The sequence below is a fragment of the Citrus sinensis genome, chromosome 9 (genome assembly GCF_022201045.2).
Source record: "Citrus sinensis cultivar Valencia sweet orange chromosome 9, DVS_A1.0, whole genome shotgun sequence".
NCBI lineage: Eukaryota > Viridiplantae > Streptophyta > Magnoliopsida > Sapindales > Rutaceae > Citrus > Citrus sinensis.
The window spans coordinates 29,501,663-29,519,472 of record NC_068564.1 but is presented as its reverse complement, the minus strand read 5'-3'; the positions used below and the strand labels follow the sequence as shown (position 1 = coordinate 29,519,472).

General features: G+C 33.4%; 3 protein-coding genes across 21 annotated transcripts; 2 read left to right on the top strand and 1 right to left on the bottom strand.

Moving 5' to 3' along the window:
* Window positions 1-315: 315 nt before the first annotated feature.
* Window positions 316-7,452, bottom strand: LOC102615710 (uncharacterized). 2 transcript variants are annotated; one of them, XM_006474671.4, is made up of 15 exons: window positions 7,012-7,451; window positions 6,488-6,751; window positions 6,174-6,298; window positions 5,864-6,080; window positions 5,474-5,599; window positions 5,114-5,370; window positions 3,278-3,385; window positions 2,858-2,999; window positions 2,602-2,767; window positions 2,121-2,278; window positions 1,560-1,883; window positions 1,337-1,411; window positions 1,058-1,127; window positions 770-927; window positions 316-585 (listed from the first exon to the last, which is right to left on the bottom strand). In XM_006474671.4, the coding sequence occupies exons 1-15, from the start codon at window positions 7,288-7,290 to the stop codon at window positions 439-441; spliced, it is 2,616 nt and encodes an 871-aa protein (XP_006474734.1). In that variant the 5' UTR covers window positions 7,291-7,451; the 3' UTR covers window positions 316-438. The 2 variants fall into 2 exon arrangements, with proteins under 2 accessions (XP_006474734.1, XP_024953179.1); XM_025097411.2 differs by lacking the exon at window positions 1,337-1,411 and having other exon boundaries at window positions 7,012-7,452.
* Window positions 7,453-11,877: 4,425 nt separating this feature from the next.
* Window positions 11,878-17,622, top strand: LOC102616281 (uncharacterized). Of its 18 annotated transcripts, none has more exons than XM_052433661.1 (5): window positions 11,878-12,566; window positions 13,039-14,310; window positions 14,660-14,832; window positions 15,935-16,116; window positions 16,350-17,622. In XM_052433661.1, the coding sequence occupies exons 3-5, from the start codon at window positions 14,819-14,821 to the stop codon at window positions 17,297-17,299; spliced, it is 1,146 nt and encodes a 381-aa protein (XP_052289621.1). In that variant the 5' UTR covers window positions 11,878-12,566; window positions 13,039-14,310; window positions 14,660-14,818; the 3' UTR covers window positions 17,300-17,622. The 18 variants fall into 18 exon arrangements, with proteins under 18 accessions (XP_052289621.1, XP_052289637.1, XP_052289634.1 ...); XM_052433677.1 differs by having other exon boundaries at window positions 14,652-14,832; window positions 15,935-16,090; XM_052433674.1 differs by having other exon boundaries at window positions 14,652-14,832; window positions 15,935-16,090; window positions 16,347-17,622.
* LOC112497920 (protein OXIDATIVE STRESS 3 LIKE 2-like) lies at window positions 12,283-13,489 on the top strand. The gene is made up of 2 exons (XM_025097458.1): window positions 12,283-12,566; window positions 13,039-13,489. Exons 1-2 carry the CDS (start codon window positions 12,283-12,285, stop codon window positions 13,487-13,489), a joined length of 735 nt encoding a protein of 244 aa, XP_024953226.1.
* Window positions 17,623-17,810: the final 188 nt, after the last annotated feature.

Genomic DNA, 17,810 nt, shown 5'->3' with positions numbered 1-17,810 from the left:
CCCCCCCACCCAGAAAAAAAAAAGAAAAAAAAAGGGTCAATTCAATTACAGGTAAAGATTTTCCCAACATTCCAGTTACAGCCAGGGCAACCGATGTAAAGATTCATAAGTTCATTGGCTAAGATTTGCTTATAAACTTCAAATCTGAAAATGCCAGGAATCATACACCCAAGTCCGACATTATCCCAGTCCTGACTAATATTAGGCAGCAAACCAAACAAAAAACATGGACGAATTAGCAACTTCAGTCATGGACTCTGCCACTATAGCAGAGTATAGGATCACTTCGAAAGGAAATGGTAAGACCTTGCACAGTGGACAAACTCTGTAATCCATCAGGGAAAATCTTTTCATGACAAAATTTTGATAAGGAATTAAGGAGAAGAATGACACACTCACAATCTATCATGACACTTGGTACAAATGAATATAGCTGCATTACAATGGGGTTACATGTGCGGTTTTGTTTAGAAAGAGACAACCAAAGACATAATTGAAGAAATCAGCACCTTTGACTACTTCCCCTGTGACTAAAGCTTCTGTATCATACTTGCACGCTCTTGTACAGTCTGGACAGTAAGTAACCTACACGAAACACAACATACGTACTATTTTCATTGAGGAAAGACGAATCTTTTGTTTGCTTAATTTTTTGGCAAACGAACACAGTAAATCAAAAATTATGAAATTTAGATAATAGAGGTCTTAGTTCAAACTGCATTCCAATCATTTATGCCAAAAAAGGGAAATGTTAGCTAACGTTACAAACCTCCAGTAACTTGGGCTGAAAAGAGCTATCAAGCATTATATCCACACCATACATGGCCCTAGATTTTGAACTGTGCATCTCTGGATGTGCAACAGCGGCTGCCTTGAAGACAGATCGGATAGTATTTTTGACTCTCTGATGAATTTCTAACCATTTAACTGAAACAAACATAGATATCAACATAGCACATAAATTCAAGTATGTTAACAATATACTATTACTTTGTGATCACCAACTTTCTACATTGATTGGCAATCAGTATTACACTAGTTAGGAAAGTCCAAATACCTTGGTGTTCCGCTTCGAACCCCCTTACAAAATCCGGTGTGTTCATGTGATTGAATCTCCGACCATAATTCTGAAAACCACAGGAAGTTTTTGAAAGGACTAAATTTAAAGGCTCCATAGAAGTGTTGAAATATAATCCAGGTAAAACAAGTAATTTCCAATAAATATCAGATTTTCTTCAGCAAAATCAGCGTTCATCAAACAGAGGGCCATTGTACATGCATAACCGCCCAGAGATTAAAAACAGTCATTGTGCATAAAAGTGATGCTTAAACATACCATAACTGTAAAGTGTGTCTCGTACTCAAAGAAACTGTGCTTGTCTAAAGAATATGGATTGTTTGCCAGTCTAACCTGAAAATATAGCAAGGAAAAACAAAAAGCTAATATGTGCATCTAAATTAGCAGAAAGCATTCCTAAATTATGAACACGAGAATAGTAAGGAAATAGTAATCACATCATTCTATCATTTTATAGAATCTTAAAGAGGAATTAGCATACCCAGAAAACATCTGAAAGGAATATTTCTAAAGGGTCCATACTGCGAACCAGTACTATGTAACGAAGATCAAACTTCCTTCCTTGGAACAAAGCAGGGAACTCAATATATTTCTGGCATATTTTTGGACCAGTTTCCATGAGACGGATAATAGCAGATAAATCATCAGTCACAGAGGTATCAATAGTCCTAGCCATGTTCCAAGGTTTTAATATCCATAAATTATTAAGCCCATCTCTTTTCCGTACGTAATAGTCACCAATAAGTTGAGGTAGATGCATTTCAAGATTGTAAGTAGGCTGAAACCATTCAGGAGAACCATGTGCCTGTTGGAAGGAGAAAATTAGAATTAATGACATCTGGCAGAATCAATTGCAAGTCTTCCCCACCCCCCACCCCCCCGCCGCCCCTCAGTCTTGGTATATTAAGCATGTTACTCTGCTAAGTTGATATATATAATAAATATTAACAAGAGAAGTACTTATTTTAACTTTTTAACAGATAACAGTTCAGTCCTTGTAATATGCTCTTTGTGAAATGATAAATTAGTTTATTTTTCTAACCTTCTGAACAGTCTCTGCCAAATGATGTTTCATTACAAGGCAAGACTCAAAAGGAAATTGGTTTACATATTGCTGATCGGTTATTCCAGTAGCCGTTTTCATGTCCTCATCCACCTGCAAACTTGTCCATATAATATCAGCATCCTTCGGCTCAGTTGCTGTAAGCGGAAGAAGAAAGGAAATATCAGAAGTGCAAAGGCATAGGGTGTATATAGTGTAAAATTAATGACATCAAGATAAAAATCTCAGCAACTTTTTCCAGCGAATCATAGCCCCGACCAGAAAGTAAAATCTAAGCAAGAAGCACAAGTCAATCTAGAAGTAAACCCAATTATAATCACAAATCTAGCAACTGAAACATTAAAAACTGTGGAGGCTACATAGGGTGTATACTGTCTCCAAGCCAAAAACAGGAGACATATAGATTAAACTAGTCGAACAGAAAATAGAAACCCTTAAATCAATGAATCACTATACTTACTGATTACAAATTCAGTACGAGTCAAAAATTCTTCCACATAAGGTATGTCAGTGAAAACACGTAAAGCACATCCGTCACTACGATGCAGACTTTCAGTGTTAGAAGACTTGGTAGGTGTGTAGCTCAAACTTTTGAATTGCAATTTCTGGCAGTGTTTCTTATACTCCTGCAAGATTCAATGAAAATTAATACCAAACTAGAAGTAAAATATATTTCAAGTAGGAAATATCTGTGGGGCTAGTAATAGGGATAATACATTGATAAAATAACTCTGTGGAGTATGAAACCAAGCTGTAAGTCTGGCAGATCGTTGTTTGTCCTCCCCAATACCATATAAGAAATCACGAGTACACTCATCACGTTTGTAAACATTCTGTATTGGCCATAATATAGAAAAGCTGAAAGAGAAAATTTATTCATGTTATTGCTTTCACAAGAATTGTAATTTATGTTTCATAGGAAGAACACAGGGAATATGTTTTTCAATAAGTAAATATTAACAAATAAGAACATAAAAAAATATGTTTTTGCAAAAAGTAGTTATATAATTGTTCTAATCCAAAGGAACATATCCGAACTCTATTATAACTACACTTTAGATATCAATATCAACAACAGAAACAGGGTACAATGAAAGACTAAAAAAAGTGCTAAAGCTAAAAGGTAAATATCGAACCTCACAGCTGATGATAATTTCCCTTCCGGCATGAAGAGGAAAGGAGCTACCCTGAAATTTGGCTCATCACTATGCCGCACAGCTGAACCTAATTCATCCATAACATACCTGCAGAAAACCCCAAAGAAATGATCATTCATGTCATAGCTTTGATTGTAGTTGTCAGCCAGTTCAGTTGGTAAAATCTCTTGAGGTGAAACAAAACGTATGGGTTCGAACACCGGTTACATGAGTGAGGAAGGGTTTAATTATCACTATGTAATACTAACATTTAAAAAAAATGCCACGACTTTCATTTACAGTTGACAAAGGCAGGGATAATTGTGAGACTGACCACACACCCAATGAAATAAAATTAAAGGACAGGTAGTTCTTTAATATACTGATAAGGCATAACCTCAACTTCCACAATATCAGTACCATGTTATGTTGTTGCTACAAGATGAAATGATGCAACATGGTAATCAAAACGGGAGATGCTAACACACTCGTTGTTGGGCATGTATGAGAAATAAAAGACTAAATTTTAACTCATAAAGAAGCTTGGAAGCTCTGAATGGTATATTTTTGTTCTATATATTTGTCACAAATCCAACAGCCAGGGACATAATTGCACTAAAGCCATAAGCTTTTTTTTTTTGGCTGAGAAACAAAATAAGTATATTAGATTAGGAAATGTACATAGAGGAGGGAAAAGAAGCGCATATAAGCAGAAGACAAAAAACCCCAAGCCCAAAAACTGTAAATCCTAAAAGATTAAAAGTTCTAACTAATGAAATTACACCATAACTGCTTCCCAATTTAATCAAAGAAAAAAGAAAGACAAATCTTTAAACTCCAGAGAGATACAAGCCCATAGAGAAGCCCAGAATTTAACTCTCTCCCAAAGATACATGTTATCCTCCATCACTTTGCTCTAAAAAATTCTTAAGTTTCTTTCAATCCATAGGACCCAAAATATAGCCATAACTGTGCAATCCCATAAGACAGAAGCCTTAGACCTGCCTTTAAGTCTCAAATTTTTTTCCAAGAGAACAGAAAAGCCTTAACCCAACCTTTAAGGCATAAATGAGTACAACAATCCAATCACGTTCAAGTATATCACTAACAACATTTTTCATCCAAGTAGCTTTTATGAAATTACCAAGAATAACAGATCATTAAAGTCAAGAGTGCCAGTTTTTTTTATAATACTTTTGGTATGCCAACTAAATTCGCAACTCACCTTTTAGGAATTAGTTTATACGTAATAAAACCTCCATCAGACATATCTTTAGCATGTCATGGTCGTCGAGACTTCTTAAAATTCAGATTTTTCAATGTTAGTAGAATCCACGGGTTTTGATCTTCTTTAAAGAATATATTCTTATTACTTTTTATATGATCTCCACTTTATAACTCTATAAAAGCATGTTCTACTGTCATATAACATCAACCCTCACCTAAGAGTTCTTATCCTCGATGCATTTAGAGGACTTCTATTTCTCCTCATCCCACAAACTTCACCCACAACTGCCCACATACCTTCAGAAGGCATTAGCCAAAAGGAAAATTTTCAACGTACTTACTTGGAAATACTTCCCTCCCAACTTTATAGATAAAGTAACATCATATTTACAAGCATCAATTAAACAAAAATGATGGACAGCTCAAATTTGCTGTAGCTAATCAAATCTGTTTTAAATATTTTCTCCAAAAACCTTTCCCTCCCAATTGACTTATGAGATCAAATTATACCAGGCAAAGCACCAATCTAAATGTGTTTGTAGCCAATAAGAAGAGTATTTAAGATAAAAGATATGAAGCAAACTGCAAGATCAAGAGAAAAGAACATACCATACAGATGTTTCATCTATCTTCTCCTCATTGGCAAGCCTATATGTCATCAAATACAACCACATCGCACTAAGAACACGATCAGCAAGAGGTTGATCAGCACTCCATTCAGGGAGGCGCGGTTGAAGCATTGAATCAATCACATGTTTCCCCTCTTCCAAAATTTTAGAAGCAGTGACACCATTCAATGTACAAAGAGTGGGAAGAGATTCAAGAATCTCAATGGCACTTTCTCCAAGAGGGCCAGGTATATCGACCTACAAAAAAAGGTGAAGATCTGAAATATCCTACAAATAATTGTTCTACCTTCATCAGTGTCCTGCCGGAAAACTAAAGTGCTATTTCTAGAAAGAAAAATACCCCCAAAGATTGCAGGCAGGGAAATCCCTTCAAGACTTCCAACAGTTCACGAACTGAATTCTGCTCTAGTGGATTTCCCCGAATATTCAAATGTGAAAGAGTTGGCATCTCAGCAGGTGAAAATGCCTGTGTGGAGGGAGAAAAACAATGAATCATGAAAAATGAACTCCTCAAAGGACAAATTGCTTGAAAGAACAAGCACAAACTTTGAACAAAGTTCATAGTGTGCTAACTATCTTGACCGTAATTTCTTAACAAAGAATGATTCCTGAATATGGAAATACTTAGTTTGTATGGATTACAATTAATGAGGGAAAAGTAACTAATTAACAAAAGAAGAGAAGGGAAAAAAAAAGGAAAAAGAAAAGAGTACAGTAAAGATGTTGACACCTTATTGACCAGATTGTGAATACATCTATTTGAAAAGTCAAGTGAGGTCACACTTTGCAAGGGACGGTCTCTCAGACAAAGACTATTTGGATAATCCTTGTCATAAACTTCTCCACAAAATCCCAAAGCCCACTCACCAAAATTAATGGTGAAATTTGAGTTGTAGATTTCCAGTTTAGGACATCCTTGTAAAATTGCATCTTCCATACGATGATCACTGAAAAAAAAGGTAATTCAGTCACCTCCTGACAGAACCACTAGCATTAACTTTAAACGATCGTGGCAATCATTAATTTATCAGCTGTCGTACCATTTTTTCAGAACTGGATTATTATTCAGCCACAACGCCCTTAGATTTTTTAATTTGGTGACTTCCTGTACGATAATTTCGACCGTCTCGAGCTTGTTTCCACAGAGGCTAAGTGCTTGTAAATCCTAATGCAACAAGGAGCATGAAGAATAGAGAGCATTACAGCATAAACAATGATTAAAACACCAGTCCAAGACCTAAACTACGGGTAAAAAACATCAATATGGATAACCAAAATAATTGGTGTCAACAGAAAAACATGCCTCATGCTATATTATGAAAATATACATATAAGATTATCTAAAGTAACGAACCGGAAATTTACAAGACAAATTGAGAGACAGAAGCATATCATCATGAATGTCAGCATCCTCAAGCTCCAACCACTTAACAGTGCCATCACCCTTTTTGATTGCATTACAAATCTCACTCTCCAGTATGTCCTCAACATTTGATTTGGTGCCATTCTCATGCAAAACTCCATTTACGGCGTCCACTTCTTCACTATCTGTATCAAGATCAGTATCTACACACATCAAAGAAGCCATTCTCTGAGCCAGCCCCGGCACCTCCTGTAGCTGCAATCACTCAGAAATTGCCAACCGTCAGTACACGTCCTTGTATCAAAACTCCGAACCATGTTCCATCATCACTCTGTTCTCTTAAGAATGCAAAACACAACTCAAAATTAACGCTATTTTCAAATTCATTTTTATTTATAGCTATCAGTTCTCCTCATAAAGCAATCCAAATTCATTTTCATTCATTTTTTTTTTACTCTTTTGAAAATGCAAATACAAGAATAACATTAGCGTTCTGGAGAAAGCATGGCAAGGACCTGACTAAAAGCATCGGAGAGACGGAAAGTCCAGGCATGGTCGACGAGGAAAACGTTTGATTCTTTAGGCATGGATTGAGAGTCCAGCACGAGTCTTCTCTGGCGACCGTCCTCACAAACCTCGATTTTAAAGTAACAGCCGGCATCGAAAGTTTCCGTGGTGAGCTTTTGGAAGAGCTGGCGGTGCAGCGACTGCGGTAGCCCCGAAGCTGCCAAGAGTACACCGTGAACTTTCACAAAGTCCTCGTATGTCTCTATTCTGTTGCTGTTACTTGACATTTTCACACCTGCCTCTCACTCACGGTTCTCACGGTCAGTCCTTTCACCTATTGCAGGTTCCGCTCTGCTGGTTTTGTGGTGGCCTCGGCTGTTAGCTTCGCTTGATGGTCCAGCAAATTACAAAATGCTCCTCTAGTCAGTCGCCCATTTTCTTTTCAATACTAGTTTTTTTCTCGGAATTTTATAGTGCATAAATCCTGCAGTTTTTCTAACTTTAAATTTTAAGTCTTTTAAACTCTATTTTAAAATTTTTCAAAATTTTCCTCAATTTTAAAATTTCGAATAAAAAAATTAAGTTAATGTTAAGTTACATGCATATAATTTAAGAAATTCAAAAAACTATCATTTTTATCGTCATCCTTAAAAACTTAAAATTATATATATATATATATATATATATATACACTCCATCAAACTATGGTGCATAGCCCCTACATTAAAATACTTGTAAGTTTGGTCGGTACATTACATATTCACATATAAGATTCGGGAGGGTCGAGTGATTAAAACTAAGGGTGTTGTTGTATTTTCGCAGCTCATCTAATAAAATCCATGTGAAAATCGATTGCAACTCATAAAGGGTTGAGTAATTTTACAGTACAAAATTTAATGAGTTAAAATGATTAAAAAAATAATATATTTTATGATAAAATATACTGAATTAGTGTACTTGATTTTTTTTTATCTTTAACTTATTCTTGGATTCTTTTCATTCCTTTATTGTAAAGTTACTCAAAAGTATATATTTATAATTTTTTTAATCTTTTGGAGCATATTGCATGCAATTTCCTTCGAATTTTTTTACATTTGAAAAACTAAAAATTAAAATAATTTTATGATGTTAAAATTTTAAATTTCTAATTTAATTGCAGATTTTCAAAAAAAAAAAAGAGATTGTGTAATTAATTACATCTAAATTTCATATTTTTAATTGAGTGCTTAGGTTGTGTTTGGCATATAGGATTAGATTGGACTAAATATTATGATTGGACTGAATTAATTTGGATTGGATTATATTGGATTTATACAATATTATATTATGTTTGGTACAAATCGGACATCGTTAAATCATATTTAAATACAGAAAAAATATTTATGAATATTTAAGAGTAATAATTAAAATTAATTAAAGGTAATTAATAAGAACATTAAGGTGGCGTTTGTGTTTTAACTTAATAACTTAAAGTGACTTAACTTAATTAATTAAAGATGTTTGTTTTTATAACTTAATGAGACTTTTTAGATAATTTTGACTTAATAAAATAAGCCAATTTTTTTGGCTTTTTACTTAAGGAAGAAATTTGAATTAAGTCAATTACTTACTAATGTAAAAAATATCCATGTTTTATAATTTATTTTTCATATCTATCACAAAACTCATCCATAGACATTTACCCCACATAAAAATATTCATGTTTTTTATTTCTTATATCATATACGATAAAATTTGAAATTTATGGTATTTTATATATTAAAATTCTAAAATAATAATGTATTCACTTAAATATAGTTTTACATATAAATGTTAAAATATTGTGGTATTTAATATATTATTTATTTGACATTCAAATTTAATAAGGATACAAATGTAAAAATACATATTTTCAGCTTTTTCAGTTGAAAAAAAAATAAATAATTTAATACTTATTTTCTGAGATTCAGATGAAAAAACAAACATATTATTCAGATTTATACATTCAGATCTATTCAGAATTCATACTAATTCAGGTCTATTCAGATTTCAGAAAAAAAAAACAAACACCACCTAAATGTATAGTAAATTAGTTATCTGGTAGTTATAATTATAATGGACAAATATAAATTAATAAACTATTTAATTAATTAATTAATTTTTGTAACAATATATATATATATATAATCAATTAATTTCCATGATTATTTTTAATATTAAATTAATGATTATTAAAATTAATACAATCAATTATTGTAACAATTTATTAAATAGTTAATTTTATTGGAGTAAAATACATATTTAATTAGACTATAAAAATAAAATAAAAAATAAATTTCACGTAAATCATGAATAAAATAATTAATTAATTAATTAAATTTTAAGTGACAAATAAAAAAATTGTGTTATATATGAAAGAAATATTACAAATAAATAAATATTTTTCATTTATTCTAATCCCATCTAAACTCACTTACAAATTGGGATTATTAATCTTATGATTTAAGGACTAAATTTAAATTTAATCCTCTCTAATCCAATCCAAACAAAGTTACCAACACATGAAATAAAATATTTAATCCCCAACTTAATCTAATCTCACACTAAATCCTAACTTCCAAACTTCGTTGTTAGTACATCATTTATCAGACCGTCCTCCGGTTAATTGAAGATCACTTAAGCGGGATAAAAATTTATTCAAACAAAGTACATGAAGAGAATTGAATCACTAAATTTTTAACTTAGAATAGAGAGTTGTGAACCATTAAGTCGGGGGTGGTCCTAAGTCCTAACTCCCGCTGTCACTCTCTTGCAAATAAGAAAATCATTACTTCTAAAACTTTGTATCAATTATACAAATAATATACTCATACAAAAATGCAAATCTTAGGAGTATCCGTGGAAAAATAAATAAATATGTAAATTTCAAAAGCTAATAATCATAAATTTTTTATACAATCATTGTATCCTAGTTTTGTAAACATATAATTAAGTGAAAACTAATTCTCCTCTAGTGTCACTCGAAATATATTCTATAGTAGGAGTGATATTACTAAAGAGTACTTCTAAAATGACTTTTCAACATATAATTTTTACTTACAAAAATCACTTTTAGCCATTTCAAAAAAATAATTTTAAGCCGCCCGAACTATAATTTTAATGTGATTAATAATGACATTCACCGTACATTTTTTAAATAAATTGGACAATTCTTAAACCGTTAGATCGATACATTACAACAAATACAATTGAGATATAACCTCAAGAGGATAATTATTGCCTACGAGAGTTAGGACAATAATGCTTCCAAAAATGATGACATTTTTTATAAAAAAAACTGATTACACAAAATTTACAATTGTTGTTAGAGCAGATATTACATTGATATTTACAATATTATATTGATATTTATAATTAGATATATAGTTGGAATTTATATTATTACGTTAATTGTATGAAGTACATGCCCAAACATATGACCCTCACAGACGAGGAATGTCTCTGTTCAACTCATATTTTGTAAGGGAGAAAAATTTATAAATTAACTCCACACATTTTTTCGCTTAATTGAGGGAGATTGAGCCTATAGAGACTCGAATTAAGGTGGGCAAAAAAGCTTAGGGCCGGCCCAGGCCCACTATTTAAAAAAAATAATTTAAAAAAAAAGAAAACTTAAATTCTTAACTTATAAATAAATGATGATTCAAAAAAACCTAAAATTATGATACTAAACTCTCTCTTTTGTGTTAATTAATTAAGAGAGTGTTTGAATTAGAGAATTCAGTATTAAAGAAAATTAAAGTTATGAACTTTTATTTACTTTAAAATATTCATTTTCTTTAATTTATTTATAATTATAATAACTTATTGATCATTAATTTATTTTAAATTTATAATAATTTAAAAATAAATAAAGCCTAAGTCCAACCTGAGCCCGGCCCAAACCCTCTCGCTAAACTTAAAGTGGGTTTGGATATAAACTTAAAAAAGCCTGGTCTAAACCCACTGTTTGCTATCCCTAACGAAGCACTACCCTCATAATCTTCCTTAACTTAGAGAGTAGTGATTCACCACAGTAGCAAAGCCCAAATGGTAAGTTAGATGACATTTTATTTGCTAGAAGTTCGAGGGTTCAATGACCTTTCTTTTTTTTGCTAAAAACAATGACCTTTCAATTCAAGAATTTACCAACCATGAACAGTATTTAGATGCGAATTCAAGCGAGATCAATGGTTCACTGGGTAGCTATGGCGTTTTAATTGGATAGTGAATTAAATTCATATATCTTAAATGGTTTGGCTAATTATTATTAAATATTATTTTGATTATTAACCATCAAAATGGATTAAATTATTGATTCAAAACATATGTTAAAATTTTAAGTAAAAAACTAAAATTGAAATAGATCCACAAAAAAATACTTTGGGAGACGCGAGTTTTGCAGCTAAATCAAACATGGGTAATGTCGCACACAATTTAACACGAACCCCTTGTTACTCTCTCCATTGAAGTTTTAAAATAATATTTTGTGCGTCCATTTTTAAATTTTTTTTATGGCCTAAACTAATTACAATTAGGATCTACGAATCATATTAATTAATTAATACTAATTACACACTTGACATTAACGAGGAACAACAATTAGCCACTAATCCAACCCCACCATGCATTTGTAAGCACTTGTTAGCTTCATTATTATTATTATTATTATTATTTTCTCACAAATTATATTTTCCAGTAATCTGTTTCAATTTAAACATTTTTAAAAAGAAAAAAATGGATAAAACGATCTGTGAAACCAATATCAAAATCAAGCCATCCACGCGGCATACAAGAGTGAACCCTATCCTTGTAGTTGACTAGTTGTACAGACTCGAAGCATCATATTCTGTGTCTACCTTTGCCCACAACTCTATCGCCCCATTTTTTTTTTAAACTTTATAGATTTATAAATAAATATCTGAAACAGATAATCTTCTTTTGGCTTCCCAACATTAAAAGACGACATTTTTCGACGAGCAGGATAAGGCTGCACCTTCATCATTTATTCTTCTTTTATTTATTTTTCCATTTTAAAATCCTAATTAATCAATTAATTAAACGAAAATCTAAAGCTTTCTTTTTTCTCTCTCATCCAAGCAATGGTGAAAATATCGCCAGCCCATGTGCAAGAACAGTAGGCAGCAGCAGCAGTTGCTATTATAATATTTATTTGTACCCAAAACTTTGCAGGCCTTTTGCTGTTATTTTTTTAATATTTTTTTGGTCTATTTGATCGATCTTCATTTATGGGTTGAACGATGTCGATTGCTTTGGAAAGAAACAACAGTAATCCAATCCAACGGTCCAAGTTCATGCAGTGTGTGTCGTCGGTCTACGATCCACCGGAGACTGAAGCTTTCACCGGTGATAGGAGGTTTCTGGTGGGGGAAGAGAGGGAGGACTCCAGTAGTACTTCGTCGATTGGGAGAAACAGTGACGTCTCTGAGGTTCCATCGGACGGTGAAGATTCAGACGAGGTGCAGAGCTCCTATAAAGGACCCTTGGATACTTTGAATGCTTTGGAGCAAGTTTTGCCTATCAAGTAGGTCCTTTTTTTTTTCCCTCCCCCGGGTTTCTTCATTTTTATTTTGTGTTTTTTATATATATTTATTTATTTTTGATTGTGTGATTTTTCTTTTTAAGGGTAATTTTATTGAATGGTAAAAGTTTTGGGAACTTTAAAGATGGCTTTTAGAAAATTGAAGATGTTGGGGCTTATACATTAAAACCTGTAATTGCAGATGCTGAAAAGCTGCACTTTAGAACATTAATTTTTCCATCTTAAGTCAGATTTCCATTTATTAGATTGTGATAGATTGATGCATTCTTTTTCAATAGATATTTAGGTTGTTATAACTAGATTATTTTGACTGCTGTTGATGGGGGGTGTTTATTCTAATTTACCAAGGTTTATTTTACCCTATCAAGCCCAATTTACTAGTTCTTGTTATACTTACTTTGGTGTTGTTTTCTATGGTTCTAAACTTGCTTCAATTTTTCGTTCCACATATCAGGAGAGGTATATCCAGTTTTTATAATGGAAAATCAAAGTCTTTCACAAGCCTAGCTGATGTCTCCTCTGCTTCATCTATCAAAGAACTTGCGAAGCCAGAAGATCCATACACCAGGAAACGCAAGAATCTATTGGCTCATAATAACTTATTTGATAAGAATCACAACCACCAATTTAAAAGTAATGGGAGAGGGGCATCAAAGAAACCGGCCAACTGTGGTCGAAGCGCCATGGTTCTGGGAATGACCATGAAAAGCTGTGATATGAATCACAGAGGGGATTCCGACTCGATTGCTTCATCACATTTGCATCATCTTCCACCTCTACATCCTCAAGGTAAAAAATCTCCCAGCAATGGATCACCGCCACCACCTCTTCGACGAAACTCCCCCTGGCGTTCTTTCTCCTTGTCCGATCTACAATGTGTTGCTGCTGCAAGTCCTAATATATAACTGTTTTAGCATTTCATGGCAGAGATGTGGACGGCAAATAGTATTGAAATTTAACTTCTTTTTTTTTTTTTTTTCCATGTTATGAACCTGGAAGTCGGAAGAAATTTCATGTTTTTGAAGTCTCTGGCAGTCAGTTTACTTCTTTTATCTTGTAGTCTTTGTCGATTGTACTTGCAGCTTTAGGTATACCGCTTATGATGTGTATTTTGGAGCATTTATCTTCAGCTGTACTCTTCCTTTTTCCTTACCTCCTTTGGCTTGTAGACGGTGACTAGATTGCACCACTGTATCATACAAATATCTAAATATATCTTTTTATCTTTCTGAATTTGGCTGAATTTTTTTTTAGCATTTGAAGTACAAAATTACACTGGAATAAATAGATATTTGCCCTTTTCTATTGTGTTCTTAAGTGTCTTATTCTTGCATGTACCCTTATAATCAGTAGTATTTCTGGTGTTTTATTGTCTTGTTCTTCTATTGTTTTGGTGGCTGGACTATAATTGTTCAAATTTGATAAGGTTCCCTGTCATATGACCTCTTCCTTCCACTTTAACCCCTCTTAATGTTGAGTTGAGGTTTGATGTTTTGTTCTACTCAGACCTAGCAATTTTGTATCTCTATACATGTTTGATTACAGATATCCAGGTTTGTGCTACTGACTTCTCAGCAACCATCAATCTAAGACCTCCACAACGTCCTTCTTTTTGCAATTTGCTTCCAATGCTCTAACCATGAGGATTTGTTGCTTTGGACTGCAATTAATGAACATTCCGGGGATTTAGCAATATTGAAGATCAGATTTGGATGCTTTTATGCATGTAAGTTCCTATAAATTGGATTGGCAAGTTCCTATAAAATAGATAGGTGTTGGTGCTATTCCGCCAGTAAGTTTCTGTTAATTGGTAGTCATAGTTTACGCTAAAACATAAAAAGATTTGTGACTTATTAGCAGTTAAAGTTACAGATGATTTGAAAACACATCATGCTTGACGGATATATTAATAATAACCTAATTAGAAATATTCTTATGGTGATCAATCTGAAGTGGAAAAAAATTCCAAATAGGTATTTCTTTGTCATGAACTGGTATACCAAATCACAGGATGATAGTAGGATTGTATTTAATTGAAATCAAGTGGATTAATGATAAATCTTACAGATATCCAGGTTTGTGCTACTGACTTCTCAGCAACCATCAATCTAAGACCTCCACAACGTCCTTCTTTTTGCAATTTGCTTCCAATGCTCTAACCATGAGGATTTGTTGCTTTGGACTGCAATTAATGAACATTCCGGGGATTTAGCAATATTGAAGATCAGATTTGGATGCTTTTATGCATGTAAGTTCCTATAAATTGGATTGGCAAGTTCCTATAAAATAGATAGGTGTTGGTGCTATTCCGCCAGTAAGTTTCTGTTAATTGGTAGTCATAGTTTACGCTAAAACATAAAAAGATTTGTGACTTATTAGCAGTTAAAGTTACAGATGATTTGAAAACACATCATGCTTGACGGATATATTAATAATAACCTAATTAGAAATATACTTATGGTGATCAATCTGAAGTGGAAAAAAATTCCAAATAGGTATTTCTTTGTCATGAACTGGTATACCAAATCACAGGATGATAGTAGGATTGTATTTAATTGAAATCAAGTGGATTAATGATAAATCTTCCTGGTTGATCTTCATACTTAGTAAAATAAATATTGTATGTGCCTATGTGGTTTGAGGGGATAAACTTTGATTTCTGTCAATAATTTTATTTTAATCTGAAATTTGTCGTTTTTGAAACTCATAGATTAGTTTTTAGTTTTTGATATGGTATCAAGTTGTGGGTTAACTTGACGTAGATAAGCTAGAGACTACAATCAAAGATAAGTGAAGGGATTACAATTGATGTAGTTTCCTCCTCAAGATCAAACCGGTATAATAAGTGAATTAAGCCAATACTTTTGTGAAATTAGAATCTGTAATACATTGCACCAGGACTGAAAAATACTACTAAAACTTATCATTATAATACTGCTTTTATCTATATGTACACATGTATTACTTCTGCTTATAAACTAGCCAAATTCATTTGCAATCCCTATTAAATTTCATGTGTAGTAAACTGATATATGAAAAACAGATGCTTTCTAAGATGTCAAAATTAGTCGCAAAATTGATAGCATCAGCTGATTGGCGTAGAAATGAATCAGTGATAGATATTGGAACCATTTGCTGAGTAATTTAATATGCTCTGCTATGTTCGGCATTTATATAATTTCCTCACTGCCAATTTTAGATACCTTGAAAAAGGAAAAACTATGAATAGCCCCAACTATGTTTTCCTTGAGGATCATTAATTATCCCTTGCCATAGAAGTATATTTTTCCATAATATAATGTTGAAGACAACACAGTTATGATAGTATGTTTTAAATAACAAAATTACAGGTCTAGCTCATTTCTAGTTTGCATTTTAGCTCACAGTGCTATAAATTTGCTTGGACTCAGAATGGTATCACTACAGGAGCATTTTGGCAATGCTGGTTGGTCACAAAGAGAGGAATTCACAAAGAAACAAGTCCTACATCAGAAGAACACCTGCAGGTTTCTTTTTACTTGCAAAATGCATGGTATTGTTTTTTATGACTTTCGTTATGGTTGACACTTGCAGTCTGATGATTTGAACTATTTTGTCTATCAAAAAATACGTTTCTTTCTCTGACAAGCCGTACAACTGTACTATTGTAAATGGCCAAGCCATACAACTGTAGTTTTGTAAAAGGCCGAGCCAGCAAATCCTTTTCTTCCTTTCCTCATATCTGAAATTCATAAGATGGTAATGACTATTTTGGTATTTTAGCAGGGTCCTGGTTGATTTTGGTGGTCTCTCTACACCAACTCAGCACTGTTGTCTATCATATCCTAGATACGATGCCTCCTTCATCTTCTTTTGTTTCGGAACAGGAACTCAAGATGTTTCATTCAATTGACAGGGAGTTATACACCCTCCTTACCATCAACTTATGGCGAGATCCAGTGGAATCTTTGCAGATTATGGCCTTATGGCTCTGGTTGGAGAGAACAAGCTTAAACGACGTTGTAAGTAAAATATTAACCTTGCCTGATGTATTGATCAATGAAATAGCAGATGAAGCAGTCACATGTCTGAACTGCATTAACAACGACCATTCTGCTTGCTCATCTGAGAGTTATGTTATTCCGTTGACCCAAAGCGTGATGGACAAAGAAATCTCTCTCAGATTTTTCCATGAAAATCGGCTCAAGGCAACTGAAGGGGTGGCCAAAGTTGCCAATGAGGTATGCATCAGAGCATTGAATGACATCATGCAACGAGCCGTTGCCAGGAATGCTGCTCAAAGCATAGCAGATAGCCAGAAGATGATGACGGCCCAACCTTTTCAGCAATCTCTGGTTCACCCTGGATTTTCTCAGATGAGATTTGGTTCTAGTGATGTGTTAGAGTCTGTGACTCCAGAAAATGAGGTACCACCAGATGATAGGACCATGTTCGTTACATTTTCTAAGGGTTATCCTGTGCAGGAAAGGGAGGTCGGAGAATTCTTCACAAGAACCTATGGGGATTGTATTGAGTCCTTGGTCATGCAGGATGTGCAGTCCAGTGAGCAGTCTCTCTTTGCAAAAATTGTTTTTCGCTCAACAGCAACCATTGATGTGATTCTGAATGGTATGGGCAAAGTGAAATTTACCATCAATGGGAAGCATGTGTGGGCTCGAAAATATGTTCCAAAGCGTCCAAAATCCCAGCTGATGCCGTCTCCGCCATCAGTTTAGCAAGGGTTGCAACAATTTAGGGGAGATTAATGTTTTAGTTTCAAGTCCTTTAGTTATTTCAGTGTCATGTTATGCATAATAAAAATCTCCAGCGTTGTTGCTTTAAAGGATTATTATGTGCTTGGTTTGCAGTTTGTTAAGAAATCAATATCATAGTTGGATGTTGCTCTGTTCGTGACTTGAGCAGTTGCGCATTAATTTGTGTCTTGTGGAAACTTTGGTAGCATGTACCTTGTTGAGTGAAGTTACTTTGGTTTCATCATAACTCAAAAGAATTGAATAGAATGCATCTCAGAATTGTAATGCTTTGATTCGAAATTCAATTTGGGAGATACTGGTATACAATTAACTATCAATTTTTCACCTTAAAAGTTCTTTTTAAGATTTGATTTGTCGTCTTATCATGAATGTCAAGTGCTGAATTCTAAAAGAACAGTTAAAAGGTCTGCTATTGTGTATCTGACTATTTATGGATTATGGCAAGAAATAGTCAAAGGTGGAACCTGGGAGT